The following is a 15,276-nucleotide window of genomic DNA, read 5'->3' on the forward strand; positions in this document are numbered from 1 at the left end:
CCATGCAGCAACTTCTGCCACATTCACTGGAACACTGAGCCATCCCAGAAGAACTTTATTTATTTATTTATTGCAGTTTTTGGCCGGGGCTGGGTTTGAACCCAACACCTCCGGTATATGGGGCCAGCGCCCTACTCCTTTGAGCCATAGGCACTGCCCCACATAAGAACTTTACTGAGTCCACCATGCAGGAAAGATCACCAGTAGCCTCTCCAGCTGACAAGTTCAAGCCAAGTCCACGCATCTAGTCTTACCTATCAAAGTGCCAGAAATGTGAATGAAGAAGCCACTTAGATTCTCTAGTACCAACTACTACAGTCACTGGCTTTCAGCTCTTCCCAGCCATGGCCATACAGCAGCAGAGCAAGTAAGTCATCCCTGCTGTGTCCTGTCTCAATTCCCGACTCATAGAATCAATTAACAGAATCAAATGCTTTTCGCTTTATGTCATTATGTTTGGGGCAGTTTCTCAGCATGGATAACCAGAAAATAGATTAGAAATTTAATTGAACAAATGTCAAATAAGTGTCAATTTTGGGCAAATAAATTCAAAAACTAGTAAAGACACAGTCTTGTCCCTAAAGGAATTTCTAACCAAGCAGCAGAGTCTAACTTGCAGAGACTATTTAACACCTATGACAGACAGTACCTGGCACAAAGTAGACAGAAAATATTTGCTGAACGAATAAACAGATGAACAACAGTATTGACGGTTGACCACTGAATATTAATACATTTCTATCTGAATGTCAGTGTCTTTATTTGACAGAATAAAGATTAGACTGTTTATCATACTTGTTCAACTGTGATATAAAAATCATATTAAATTTTATAATTTAACTTTTTATATTTATATACTCAATAATTACTTTTAGCTGTTTACATCAAGCAAATTACAACCTTTTCAAACCAACCCCCTTTTCATTTTATCTTTCATGTCACAGGCCTAAGACATTTTGAAAATGATTAAATTGGTAATTCAAATATTAATAAGCATGCCTGGAAAATGAAAATTTCAACTATATGTAACTCCTTAGCCTTTACCAACCTATAAATGATGTAAAGGATAGTTTGCAATTCCTAAGCTTTTACATGATTATCATAAATAGTTTGATAGAAAACATCAGTGATACTTCAACTACATATTAAATTCTTGAATGCATGTTAAAGGAATATTCCTAAAAGTTTGTGAAATTTTTATGTCACTACTTTCAGAGTAAGAAGTAACTGAATTACAACTTCATTCAGTTCCTCTAATATTATATAACTAATGCTCATAAAAGAGTCAGAAAAGAATATTATGCCCTACAAAGAATAGTTCTATTGACAGAAGTTAAGAAGCCTATAAAATACTTTTTGGCCATAACTAGTTCTGACCCAAACTAGTATATTATTCAAAATTCTGGTGTCAATTTCCAAGAAGGCCTCTGCCATCATGTTCAGATTCTATGCCTGCTGGTGACAGAAGAGAGAAAAACAAGGCTATGTTACATGCATTTTCCAAAACTCTGTCTTACTCTTTCTCAGCTCCTATTTTTAGGCAATAAGTCTTAGATTTAAGGACTTTATAAATCTAAATGTTTCTAACATGTTAATAATAGCTCACTCGTTTTTGTTCTTTTTCATGTCTTATTTTTAAGGGGTATAGTGAGGCCAGTGCAGTGGCCCATGCCTGTAATCCTAGCACTCTGGGCTAAGGTGGGAGGACTGCTTAAGCTCATGAGTTCAAAACCAGCCTGAGTAAGAATGAGACCCCTGTCTCTACTAAAAATGAAAAACTGAAGCAAGAGGATCACTGGAGCCCAAGAGTTTGAGGATGCTGTGAGCTATGATCCCTGGCAAGAGAGTGAAACTCTGTCTTAAAAAAAGGGTACAGTGGCACCCCTTTATAACACTGATATTTAGGAACAGAATCAATGTGAATATTCACATGTATATGAAACTTGGAGTACTTCATAATAGTAGAGAACACAATTTGTCCTGTGGTATACAGTCAGCATGGCTTATTAAAATAGTAAACAATAACATTAAAGCTTAAGTCTAACTATACCATTAAGCAGCTTCAAATCTGTGACTCCGTTTCCTTAATTATAAAATGTGAAGATTAGGCTGAGTGTGATGGCTCACATCTGTAATCTTCTGGGAGGCTGAGGCCAGAGGACTGCTTGAACTCAGGAGTTTGAGACCAGCCTGAGAAAAGCAAGACCCCCATCTCTACCAAAAATAGAAAAATTAGCCGGGTGTTATGGTGGATGCCTATAATCCCAGCTACTCAGGAAACTGAGGCAAAAGGATCACTTGAACCCAGGAGTTTGACATTGCTGTGACCTAGGCTGACACCTTCGCACTCTATAGCCTAATCAACAGAGTGAGACTGTCTCAAAAACAAAACAAAATAAAAAAAACAGATAGGATTAAATGAGATAATCTCCTTCAATTCTATAATTTTGTGTGTAAGTATAAAGGCAAGCTCTTCTATACTAGACTTACACTATTACACGTAGTATCTAAATCCAATATGATGTACTACGCATTGTTTTTCACAGGAATCAAGATTACTACAGATATATACAAATGGTTTGCCTTGAAGTTTAGAAATCTATACATTTATTTCTGCCATTTTATGTGCTTCTACAGACATGATATATATTTTAACCCTTAACTGTATAAATAATTTTATAGATCAAGTCTTTTACCAAAACCAAATTATAAAACTTACCAATCAACTAAATTAACCTTTTAAAAAGCTTTTATTGGTAGAACAAATCTTTTAACTCCTGCTTCCTGTTTACTCTAGTCCCTAAACACAGAATCTTTACAAGATCTTAGCAAATAATATCACGCATATTTATTTCTACCTTGCAACAAAATTATCATTTTTACTGGTTGCAAGATATCCCATTGAGCTTATGTGCTATCATATTTTTAAACCATTCCCTATTTTAAGTAATTAGATCAACTCCAATTTATGAAAGTATCCACTTTATACAATGTTTAAGTGAACATTATTCACATACAATTTTTCTTCTTTTGGACTATTTCCTTAGAATAAGCTAGATAAAAGGATATTCACATTTATAGTTTTAAAAACAATTGGCCTAGCCTGTGGCTCAGTCGGTAAGGCGCCGGCCCCATATACCGAGGGTGGCAGGTTCAAACCCAGCCCGGCCAAACTGCAAACAAAAAATAGCCGGGCACTGTGGCGGGTGCCTGTAGTCCCAGCTACTTGGGAGGCTGAGGCAAGAGAATCGCTTAAGCCCAGGAGTCGGAGGTTGCTGTGAGCTGTGTGAGGCCACGGTGCTCTACCGAGGGCCATAAAGTGAGACTCTGTCTCTACAGAAAAAAAAAAAACACACACACAAAAAAAACAACAATTGGCCTAAATGCCTTGTAAAAAGAATCTATCATAATATTGTGCTACCCATTTGAATATAACAATTTCATATTATAGCAAAATATTAATAGGTATAACATACTTCCTCACTGTAGTTTTTGTATTCACATTTTTAATAATAATGTTAAATACTGTCTTGTACAACCTATTTACTATATCTCTTCTGTATTCAATTTGCTCCACGTAACTTACTAGTGCTTTGATATCTTCTACCAAGTTATGTGTTTGTTTGAACAATCTTTTATTCAAACAATCTTTATAAAACCTTGATTACTTCTCTTTCATATTTTTTGCTTACCTGTTTTTAAGATGTGCCTCCAGATCACAGCGTTGCATCACATCTTGGCACACTGAAGAAAATGGACATAAAACTAGCAATTTGTCTAAAAGTTTATGAACTAGAATGCTAGACTTCTTACACAACTTAAAATGAAGTCTTTTCCGGTCCAATGGGCAGAAATCTTTCTCCTGTAAAAAGTTTCTGAGGCACTTGTAGCAGAATGTGTGTCCACAGGGGGTATCTAGTGGCTGCAATAGAGGCTGAAGGCAAATATGGCAGACTAGGTCATCATCCACTTCATTCTGGTAATTGTATAAGTGGTTTTCTCTCGTCCAATGCTGCTGGCCACATTCAAAACACAAGGGGTTTAAGGAGGAGGAAGTCTGCTCCACAGACACCATCTCCACACTTGTTGTTCCCATTTTGAATCAACTGAAGCAGTTTCTGTATCCTTATATGCTGGCCTTATATTCTACTTAAAAGGTTGGTTTTCTTTAATAGACAGTGATGTGTCCAATCCAAGGTCTGTTTTCTCTAAATAAGCAATATAAAGGAACACAGAAAGTAATTAGTATTGATCGAGATAGGTAAAGAGTATCAATACAGTATATTACTAATTAATATTTTTTAGTAAAAACTTAAGGTTCTGATCAGGTAACAAATTAGTCATAAAAATTACATTAATTAACTTGCTATTTGGCTAAGAAGAATAACTTATACTTCCACGTTCTTGATAAGAAAAGAACTTAAAATTAAAAGCAAAGACCCCATGTATTATACAGTGTTACATAAGAAACAATAGGTTTGTTTTCTGACTGAACTCTCCAATGACTTCACTGCTTGGTGGTCATTTTACAGACAATCTGCCTCGTGTACTAAATATAGTAATGCAACTTGAGGTATCCTGTATAATGCATTTTCATTTGTCATCCCAGTCATGGTTCTTTGCTTCTGATTGATTTATACATTTATAGTACCATACCAAAGATTGTGCCTTTGAAATGTAGTCTCAAGGATAATTCAGAGTCTGTTAATATTATAAAATTGACCATTGTTAAGCATTATAGAAAAAATACACTTCCAAGTATGTATAATTTGAATATTCTCCCTATAACACAGATTATAGAAAGACATATTTGTATAACAATATAAATAACATCTGCGCTAACTCCATGAAGTTTTATTCCACTACTATTTTATTCCACTTAAAGGAAAATCAAACAGATATGAAATGTTACAAATTCCACCTCAAATTATTCCACACTTCCAATCAGTCTTGCTTAGAGCAGCAATTTGTGTCCTCCCAAAACAAGACTCTTAAAATAGCCTCCTCTTGTGCAGCACAAGCCTAGCAAGGAATGCTCCCCTCCTTTAAGAGTTTCCATCTGCAGCACCAGAAGAAACCAACTCCAAAAGCAGTAGCTCTCTGTGCTTCTCCTGCAAATGTTTACAGAGCCTCTAGAATATACCAAACATTGAACATGGATAGAGGGGCGGTAGGGAGAGGACAGTTAAGAAAACCCATTATTAAAATTTCCATGTAACAAGTACGCCAAGGAAGTTATACATGGGAAGTTATGTGAATATGGAGAAAGATGAAGAGAACTAGCATCTAATTTAGCTTGGCTTTGTGGCCGGAAATACTTTCAAAAGGGGAAAAACATGAACTGCTGAACCGTGACAGGAAGCATTTGCCAGGGAGAAAAAATGGACAAGGGCATCTCAGACAAGGGAAGAGCATTAGCTAGGTCACCTTCAGGGAATATGAAGCAGGTAAAAACATCTGGAACACAAAAAACACACCTGAGCAGGGGGTTTCTAGAATTTAGTGTACTTGCCACAGAATGGTAAGAGGAACATATGTCGAGGCCACTAGCATTTGTACATATTTCAATAACAAAATTCTCCTTTGATCACATATGTGTTTGCTAGCTTATTTACTTGGAGTATTTATTAGAAAAACAACAGTAATGTTTTAATAGATTTAACAAGCACTGCCCTGAATTAGGAAAGAGAGGGATAAAATTCAGGTGGGACAGTTGGCTTGAGATTAACTCGTGTTTTTAAAACTACCCTATAAAGTAACAATAATAGCAGCCTATAATCTAATCTCCCAGGGGTACCAACATCAAGAGAGCAAACACTTCTTGCATTTTATAACTCATGGAGCTTGTTCTTTACCCTTTGAGCATCATAACTTTTTAAATGTCAGTGCAAGATATGTGAGATTAAAGAGAAACATCACGTGTATCTTACTTAGGCAGCCAGACTGAGTCAAGCTAGGTATTTTAATACAGAATTTCTACAGATGCTTGCTCCAACTCAGCAAGAAAACTCATATCTTCTGCTCTTTTTTTGTTCATGATAGTGTTTTCATTTTTCTTTTCCTCAAGAAAATACACTGCAATTCTGGCCTCCCACGTAATGACTAAGAAAGTATTTATCTTAAGACTATTTTAATCTCTAAATAACTTCAGTTCTTTGATTATTTTCATTTTACCACAAAATCTTTTCATGAGGAAAATGAGCATGTTCCCATTTAAAATGCCATATAACAATTGCATTAGCTCCACCCCCGAAATACCTCCATGTTACTATGAAACAAACATTAAATGAAAATTGATCATGGATGGACCACTAACATGTGCTTATAAATATTGATTAAAGACTTGTGATGGCATATAGCACAATTAAGAGGACAGACCCTGACTCTGATTTGGGAGGTCAAATCCTTACTTGGTCACTTACTAAGCATTGTTACCTTACTAAATTCCTGTGTCTGTTTCCTTCTCAAATGGAAAATGGGGGTAGAAAGAGTGCCTATCTCAAAGAGTTGAAATAAAGAGTAAGTATGGATAGATAGTTCTTAAAATGGTACCTGGCAAACACAGGTGTAATCTAAGTGTCAGCTATCATTAAAGACAAGGAAACCAAAGCTCAGACAGATTTCATGATCTGCCCAAAGCCATACAGTGTATAATGACTTAGTAAGAGAGAAGCAAGATAAACCCAGCTCTTTTTTGTTTCAAAATAATCCAATAGGAAATTAAGTGATTATAGGAAAGAGGAAAGGTATTTCATAAAAGCTTCAGTGTGCAAGCTTTCCAAGGACAAAGGCAGCCTGACTCTACTCTCCAATGCCCAATCCTACCCCTCTACTTCCAGCCCAGGCGGATCTTTTCACTTCAGCTTTGTGTGCATGTCTCCTATACCAACTTACACTACTTTTCACACCTGGGTCCCTTGGCAGTTTCAGTGACTACAATTATATCTGTGTATAAGATATACTCATATTTATACATAATTTTGATTTCAGATATCTGTAATATTTGAGCACTCTGAAATATTAAAATACAAGTTAAATAAAGTCTCAAACATTTCCCAAAATATAAAGATAAAATATAGCATAAAATGCACATTTACAAAATGCATAATCTGTGTAAAAACAATCCAGGAATAGTATGGAGAAGGAAGCTATTAAATTGGCGAGGATTATAACAAGACATTTCTAACAGTATCTTGAAAAGTAGCCAGTGCAATGGGAAGGGAGTTATAAGGTATTGTTTACCATCTAATTCCAGTTATAATTAACATGATTGCTCTTTCTGGCTTATGGGATAAGCACATTCTGGCACATCACAAAGACTCTCAGAACTATGGTGTTTCACTGTTAATTTGCACAATGCAAAATTATATATTATTCAGGTAATTTCTCTTGTTGTTACTCTTGACTCACATTTAAAGGGTCCTCACTGGCCCTAACCTAAGAGATCGAGCCCAAGGAAAAAGATGATGAGCCATGGTTACTACCAAGGCATAGTTAGACGGGAAACATCTGTGGTTCCTTTGACTCAACAATGCCAAGCGTCTAAGAACAGCACCCCCAGCCCCCATCATTTCCTCCCGGCCCACTCCTACTCACTCCCTGGTCTCAGCTCAAATTCTGCCTCCCCTGCCCAGTCACACTGGCCGCCTCCTTCCTTGGGGTGCTCTTCCCTTCCCTTGTCTCCTGCTGTTGTTCTTCATGCCCAACTTCCTTGCAGCAATTACTGTATCAAATGTGTGCTTATCTGTCTCCACTCCTCTTTGTGTTCCCGCATCTCAGAACATGCTATGCACTTAAAACAAATGAAATTAAAGAAATTGTTTTCAGGTTCATACATAAGCCTGAAGTGAAAAAGACTCCTGAAATGCACTGCTATACAAACATGTATGAGAAAATCTTGCACATCTGTGGCACTGTAATTTACAAATGAACAAAGAGTCAGATATCACTCCCTTCTTAAAAAAGGCTGAGGAAAAAAAGTTCTTCTTATTTGATGCCCCCAACACAAGAAATTTTCTTATTGTATATGTCACGTATCAGCTTTGATAAATGCCTTTGTACCTTTGTATAAAGCAGTGGTTGTCACACATTTTTGACCTCAGAATCCCTTTATCCACACTGGACAAGTCTGGCAGTTTCTTAAAAAACTAACACCCACTACCATATGACCCAGTAACTGCACTCCTGGACATTTATCCCAGAGAAATAAAAAATAACATTCACACAAAAACTTCTCTATGAATGTTTATAGCAACCTTATTTGTAACAGCCAGAAACTAGAAAAACCCAGATGTCCTTGAATGAGTGAATGGTTAAACAAACTGTGGTACAGTCATACCATGAAATACTACTCAGCAATAAAAAGGAATGAACTATGATACACACAACAACTTTGATGAATGTCCAGAAAATTATGTGAGTGAAAAAAGCCAATCCTAAAAGGTTGCATACTGTCTTGGTGCCATTTATACAACATTCCTGAAGTAACAAAATTGTAGAAATGGATTCGTGGTTGCCAAGGGCCAAGGAAGGGTTGGGAGTGGATAAAAGGGTGACATGAGGGGCCTTTGTGAAGGAAATGTTCTGTACCAGGAATGTCCAGTCTTTTTTCTTTTCTGCCGCACATTGGAAGAAGAGTTGTTTTCGGCCACACATTAAATACACAAACACTAACAAAAGCTGATGAGCACAAGAAAAGGTCCATGCATACTGTGTGCAGTATCTTGACATGACAGATAAGCAAAACAGTCCCCAATCTCTATGTAGCCCATGGGCCACAGGTTGGACATTCCTGTTACCTTGACTGTATTAATGTCAAATCCTGGTAGTGTTACTGCTTTATAGTTTTGCAAGATCTACCATGGGGGAAAAGGCAAAGGAAACACAGGATTTCTCTGTATTATTTCTTTTTTTTTTTTATTATTAAATCATAGCTGTGTACATTGATATGATCACGGGGCATCATACACTAGCTTCACAGACCGTTTGACACACTTTCATCACACTGGTTAACATAGCCTTCCTGGCATTCTCTCAGTTACTGTGCCAAGACACTTACATTCCACATTTACCAAGTGTCACATATAACTGCATGTGAATCTACAATTACCTCAAAATAAAAAGTTTAATTAAAAATTACTGAAGATCCCAAATAGCTTTTTTAAATATCTGTCCATATTTATTGTACTAGTAATTAAAAATTTAAATATTCATTTGTCAATAAATAAACCTACTAGGTTAACATTTTTATGAAAAATAACTTTTCTTTTTTTCAAAATAAAAAATATAGTGGGAGAGAGGTATTACTTTACATTTTTGTAAATCTGGAGTTTCATAACTGTTTTCAGTCTGCCAAGAGATCACACATGAGTTCTGGAAAATTCTACAGGACTGAAATTAGAGTGAGAAAGGCACTGTGAAAACAGCTTGTGGACTACAGGGGAGTGAACGATGATCCACAGCACTACAGTGCTACCATCCCTCTTTCACAAGAAGCTCTAGTCAATAATCAACAATCCTACTGGGAAGGAAAACCTCTGAACATGACAAAATGTAGGGACTGAGCCCTGCTGTATAAGTCTGTCATTCCTGGAGTAAATTTCTTTGCCCAAGGCCTTTCCCACTACAAGACGTATTTACAGATATTCAGCTGTACAGAAATATTTAGCATATCATATGGGAGATTTACATAACTCTATTCTCAAACTCATAAACACTTATTTCGTACTACATACCATTAGGAACACTATCAAATATTGGTTTCCCACAATTCCTCATTTATAATTCTCCTGTTTTTCTACACAAAATTGTAGTTCAGTAGATTTAGCTTTTTGTCTCGTACCCCTCTTTGAAAAACTATTTTAGATTTAAGCACTTAAGATGTTACTTATAGCCTTGGCTTCCTGTCTATAAACTGTTAGCTTTGCTTAAATAGTAATTAATCATACACACACACACAGAGTTCAAATCGAACTCTAAAACATTTATGACTCTATACCTTTTCATATATAATAAAATATTTACTGATACGTCACACTTACCTGTCCATCCCAGTATCCATTAGTATTTATTTATTTATTTTGAGACGGAGCCTCAAGCTGTTGCCCTGGGTAGAGTGCCATAGCGTCACAGTTCACAGCAACCTCCAACTCCTGGGCTTAAATAATTCTCTTGCCTCAGCCTCCCAAGTAGCTGGGACGACAGGCGTACGCCATAACACCCGGCTATTTTTTTTTTTTTTTTTTTTGGTTGTAGTTGTCATTGTTGTTTGACAGGCCTGGGCCGGATTCAAACCCACCAGCTCTGGTGTATGTGTTTGGCGCCCTAGCCGCTTGAACTACAGGTGCTGAGCCAGTTTTTATTTTTTGATAACTTTAACAATCTCTTAAATATTCTATAGAAAGGAAGTCAACTTATGGCTAGAAGAGAATTTACAAATTTCAAATGTCCTTCTACCTTTAGTTTTTCTAATTTTGAATCACTGAACTATGATGAAAAACTTTTTGTAATGCAAAGGATAAAGGCAAAAATCAAATTGTGGCACCCGCCCAATTCCTTCACTCAACTCATACTAAAGTTATACTTTTTGTTTTTCTTACTAAAAAGTTAGGATTTGAAAGTTAATACTTTTAAAACAGAATTCTGTAGCACAATTCATAATTCACAATTCAAAGATATGGAATCAACCTAAGTGCCCATCAATTGATGAGTGGATAAAGAAAATGTGTATGTATATAACACGGACTACTACTCAGCCAGAAAAAGGAATGAAATAATGTCTTTTGCAGCAACTTGGATGGAACCGGAGACCCTTGCCCTAAGTAAAATATCCTAGGAATGGAAAAATGGATACCACATGTTCTCATTTATAAGTGGGAGCTGGGATATATATGGTCATAAACTGTTGTAATGGACATTGCAAGCTAAGGAGGGGGAGGACGGAAGGGAGATAAGGCATTCAAATCTACCTTTTAAGTACAACGTACACCATTTTGGTGATGGGTACACTGAAAGCTCTAACCTCAGCATTATACAATTCATCCACATAACAAGAAAAAAAAACTATGTCCCCTAAATTTATTGAAATCTAAAAAAATCCCAAATTTATATAAAACTGTTTCAAAACAGAAATACACTAAATAGCATGCTAAGCTTTTTTACTAAATATCCAGACATACTTCTGCCAGTAAGACAGAAATGTTCTCCAGGAAAAGAGACTCTCCCAGCACCTCCAGCACATGGGCTCTTCAAAACAGCACTCCTATCAGCAGCTGAGCCACAGCAATTTCTAACATCTTGGAGAATGTCCCAGATTTACAAGTGTCACGTAATACATAAGATATGACGGGTAGGGTGTGAGAGGAGCTACAGTTTTCATTGGTTTGATTTTATTGCTTGTGATATAATTTAAATGGTTCTATATATTACATGGAAAGGCAAAGGTTTTGATTTTTATCAAATAATCTTTTATTTTCTTCTAAAGAATGAATGTTTTCAAAGGTTTAACTTCTTTCAAGGTAAATTCTAGAAAACACCTGCTTTCAAGTGATTGGCAAATTCTTATTTTCAAAGTCTTTTCAACCTCTGATTTCTATATTTTGAATCACAATTATTCAAAAGAGTAAAGGTCATCAAAAGAGTACTGATTTGGAGTTAGGGACCTGGGTTCAAAATTTGGCCCTACCTCTCACTGGCAATAGGATGCAAATGATATGACATACTACTAAAACATCTACAAATCTTAATTCCCTCATTTGTAAAACAGAAATGGCATCTTGTTTATGACACACTCCCAGAAAAAAAACATTTTTATGAGCCACAGAGCACTGTAATACTTGTTTATTACAAGTTACTGTAAATAACAGATAAACTGGACTGCTGGGAGCCCACATTTTTCCCACTAGACTGGTAATCAGGAGGGCTGGATCAGATTCTCAGCCCTGCAACTAATAACCTAGGCCACACAGCATCCCTTCTCCTTTCAAGCCCTTTCAATCTTTACCTGGAAATGAGTGAGCCACACTAGATCAACTCCAAAGTTACTTAAAGATTCCAAATTCTATCACTCTAGAAATGAGCTTTGAGTACACATGCCTTTTATTTTTTACCTAAAAGAGAACAAACATATATATATATATTTTTTGTAGAGACAGAGTCTCACTTTATGGCCCTTGGTAGAGTGCCGTGGCCTCACACAGCTCACAGCAACCTCCAACTCATGGGCTTAAGCGATTCTCTTGCCTCAGCCTCCTGAGCAGCTGGGACTACAGGCGCCCGCCACAATGCCCGGCTATTTTTTGGTTTTGCAGTTTGGCCAGGGCCGGGTTTGAACCCGCCACTCTCGGTATATGGGGCCGGGGCCTTACTGACTGAGCCACAGGCGCCGCCCAGAGAACAAACATATTTTATCCAGTATTGTGTTTACTATAAAAATGATCTAAATCTAAAGGCCGTCAGGCAGGTTTTGTGTGAGGATTTCTATTTTTTGTTTGTTTTTGTTTGTTTGTACACTATCTAGTACACTTTAAATATTATAACCTGAAATTTTCTATTTTCACAGACAGGTATATACATACAGATGTATACATATAATAGTATCATGAGACACATAATCAAACACTTCTATATTTTATTGTGGTAATATGACATAACATACTCAATGTTATAAGACAAAAATAATTTCCTCTACTGGTTCCCAGATAAATGCTATCTAGGAGATGATGCTCCATCTATCTTAAGAACTAATATGGTTGGTTGGTTGGCAAGCGCAGGTAATTGTTGGTAGCACAGACAGTTTTAGACAGCAGACTTTGTTCCAAGGTCAACCTGCTATTTTTGCATTAAAACACATCTAAAGTTATAGAAGAACAAATTTTTCAGTCTTATTTCCCTCAATAAATGCAAAGGAATCAGTAAGATACTGCTATTATGTGATCAAACCTATATAATAAAATAAATGACATGGAACTAAATCACAGGAAAGGTTTACAATGGTTTTACTAACAAATAAGATGTCCAGATGTCATCATCTCAACCATGGGCAAGATACAAGAAATTTAAGTTCTGCAGCTTTTACAGCTAATCAGTAACACTGATAATTACAAAAATCAGACTTCATTTAAGACAATCAATTATTTCCAGTTATAACTTCACATACATGTATACTACGGACATAAATGACCAGATTGGCTTGGCCCCTGTAGCTCACTGGTTAGGGCACCGGCCACATACACCAGGGGTGGCAGGTTTGAACCCGGCCTGGGCCTGCTAAATGACAACTACAACAAAAAAATTGCCGGGTGTTGTGGCGGGCGCTTGTAGTCCCAGCTACTTGGGAGGCTAAGGCAAGAGAATTGCTTAAGCCCAAGAGTTTGAGGTTGCTGTGAGTTGTGACACTACAGCACTCTACCGAGGGCAACAAGGTGAGACTCTGTCTCAAAAAAATAAAAAATAAAATAAAATAAATGACCAGATCAAGAATGACTTTGGACCAGCCCTCAAAAGACCATCCGTGAGTGGACCAGATGTTTATGCTTTCTCAAGGTAAGTCTAAAGAGACTTCTTGGCTTTGGTATTTAACCAGAATGATTCCCATGTGCTGATAAGGGGGTCTTTTAATTTATCACAATGAATTAAATTATACAGTAGAATCTGTAAGCTGACCACCCAAGGGACTGTAATGAACTGATCAACATACAGAGGTGGTCACGTACATGTGGTGCAGGTCCAGTCTGGGAAAATTAGGTTAACTTAAGGAGGTGGTCAATATAGGGCTGTGGTTAACTATGGAGGTTCTACTGTAGTTCTTATACTGAAAAAAAGTAAAAGAAAATACCATATTGTAATTTACGACTCAGATTCAGATATATCACAAAAAAAGACCCTTATAAATATAAATAACTGTTATAAAACTGGAAATAAAATATTGGTACTATAAAGACAGAAATAAAAAGAGGCTATCCTAAATACGAAGTCACTAGAGTGATCAAAAATGCACTCTAAATTGTATTAGTCTCCCAAGTTTCAGAAACCGTTTCAAATAAAATTCCAGGTTTTACACATTTGCATGTTACTATCTGCACTTTTGCCATCTCCACTGTGGAACTTTTATATATTTGAATAAAATGTATTCAAAAGCAAGCTAATTATTGTTTTCCCTAGCTTTTAAACCTAACCTCCCATTTTCTCTCCTGTCTGTCCATCTGTCTGACTATCCACCCAGGATTTACCGAGTATCTCCTATGTGCCAGATATTACTGTTCTAGGGCTAGGGGTTCAACACTGGACAAAGAAAAAAATCCCTGGCCTATCAAGTTTATATTTGGGTGGGTGTGGGGGCGCATAGCAGGAAAAGAGAATACAGACAATATAAAAGAAAAGAATAGAAAATTTGCATTATCTCAGATACTGAAAAGCAATACAGAGCAAAAGGAAAGCAAGGTAGGGAAACAAAGTACTTGGAGGGCAGCTATTTTAAACATGGTGATCAAGACAGAAGTCACTGAGAAGATGGCATTTGAATTAAAACCAAAAAGAAGTGAATGAAGGTATCTGATGTAAAAATGTTTGTTATAGGCAACTAAAACAGAAGTATAAAGGCCCTACAAGTGAGCATGTTCCTGGTGTGTTCAATGAGTAATAAGGAGACCAATAAGGAGGAAATAAGCAAAAAACAGAGAGAAGAAAAGAGATCAGAACCATAACTAGGGCTAACTAAATTTTGCAGGGCCTTAACTTCAGCTTTTACCTGTGAGTAAAAATTTTAACAGATCATTCTGGCTGCTGTGTTAATAATAATCTAAAGAGGTCAGGGCAGAAACAATTAGAAACCTAATAAAATATTTCAAGCAACAGATGATGGTAGACTGAACCATAATGGACATAGTTGAGAAAAGGCGAAAGTACTAAATTATAGAAATATCTTTTGATGGTAGAACCAATATGGTTTGCTGATGAATAAAATGTGTCAATGGGCTTGCTGGTAGGGGGAGAAATCAACCAAGATTTTTGGTCTGAGCAACTGGAGAAACCAGATAAAGTGTTTCAAGGAGAAGGGAATAATCCAACTGCGCCAAATCCTGCAAGCAACTAAAGTAAGATTAGGACTGAGAATTAAGCACTGGATTTAGCAATGTGGAATACACTGGTGACCTTGATACAGAGTTTTGTTGGAGTAGTGAGAGCAAAAGCCTTCAGAATGAGTCCAAGAGAGAATGAGAAAGGACACAGACAAATCCTTCTGCAATCTGTCTTATGGAAGGGGGAATCCTGCATTCT

General features: G+C 36.7%; 1 protein-coding gene across 4 annotated transcripts in view; it reads right to left on the reverse strand.

The window, feature by feature from the left end:
• LNX2 (ligand of numb-protein X 2) overlaps window positions 1-15,276 on the reverse strand; it is a 77,867-nt gene that overhangs the window by 34,026 nt on the left and 28,565 nt on the right. For all 4 annotated transcript variants that reach the window (XM_053563351.1, XM_053563353.1, XM_053563352.1 and 1 more), the window contains exon 2: window positions 3,693-4,208. In XM_053563351.1, the coding sequence (XP_053419326.1) occupies window positions 3,693-4,096 (404 nt within the window). In that variant the 5' untranslated portion in view covers window positions 4,097-4,208. The remainder of the gene's footprint in view (window positions 1-3,692; window positions 4,209-15,276) is intronic.

This window comes from Nycticebus coucang, chromosome 15, assembly GCF_027406575.1.
Source record: "Nycticebus coucang isolate mNycCou1 chromosome 15, mNycCou1.pri, whole genome shotgun sequence".
NCBI lineage: Eukaryota > Metazoa > Chordata > Mammalia > Primates > Lorisidae > Nycticebus > Nycticebus coucang.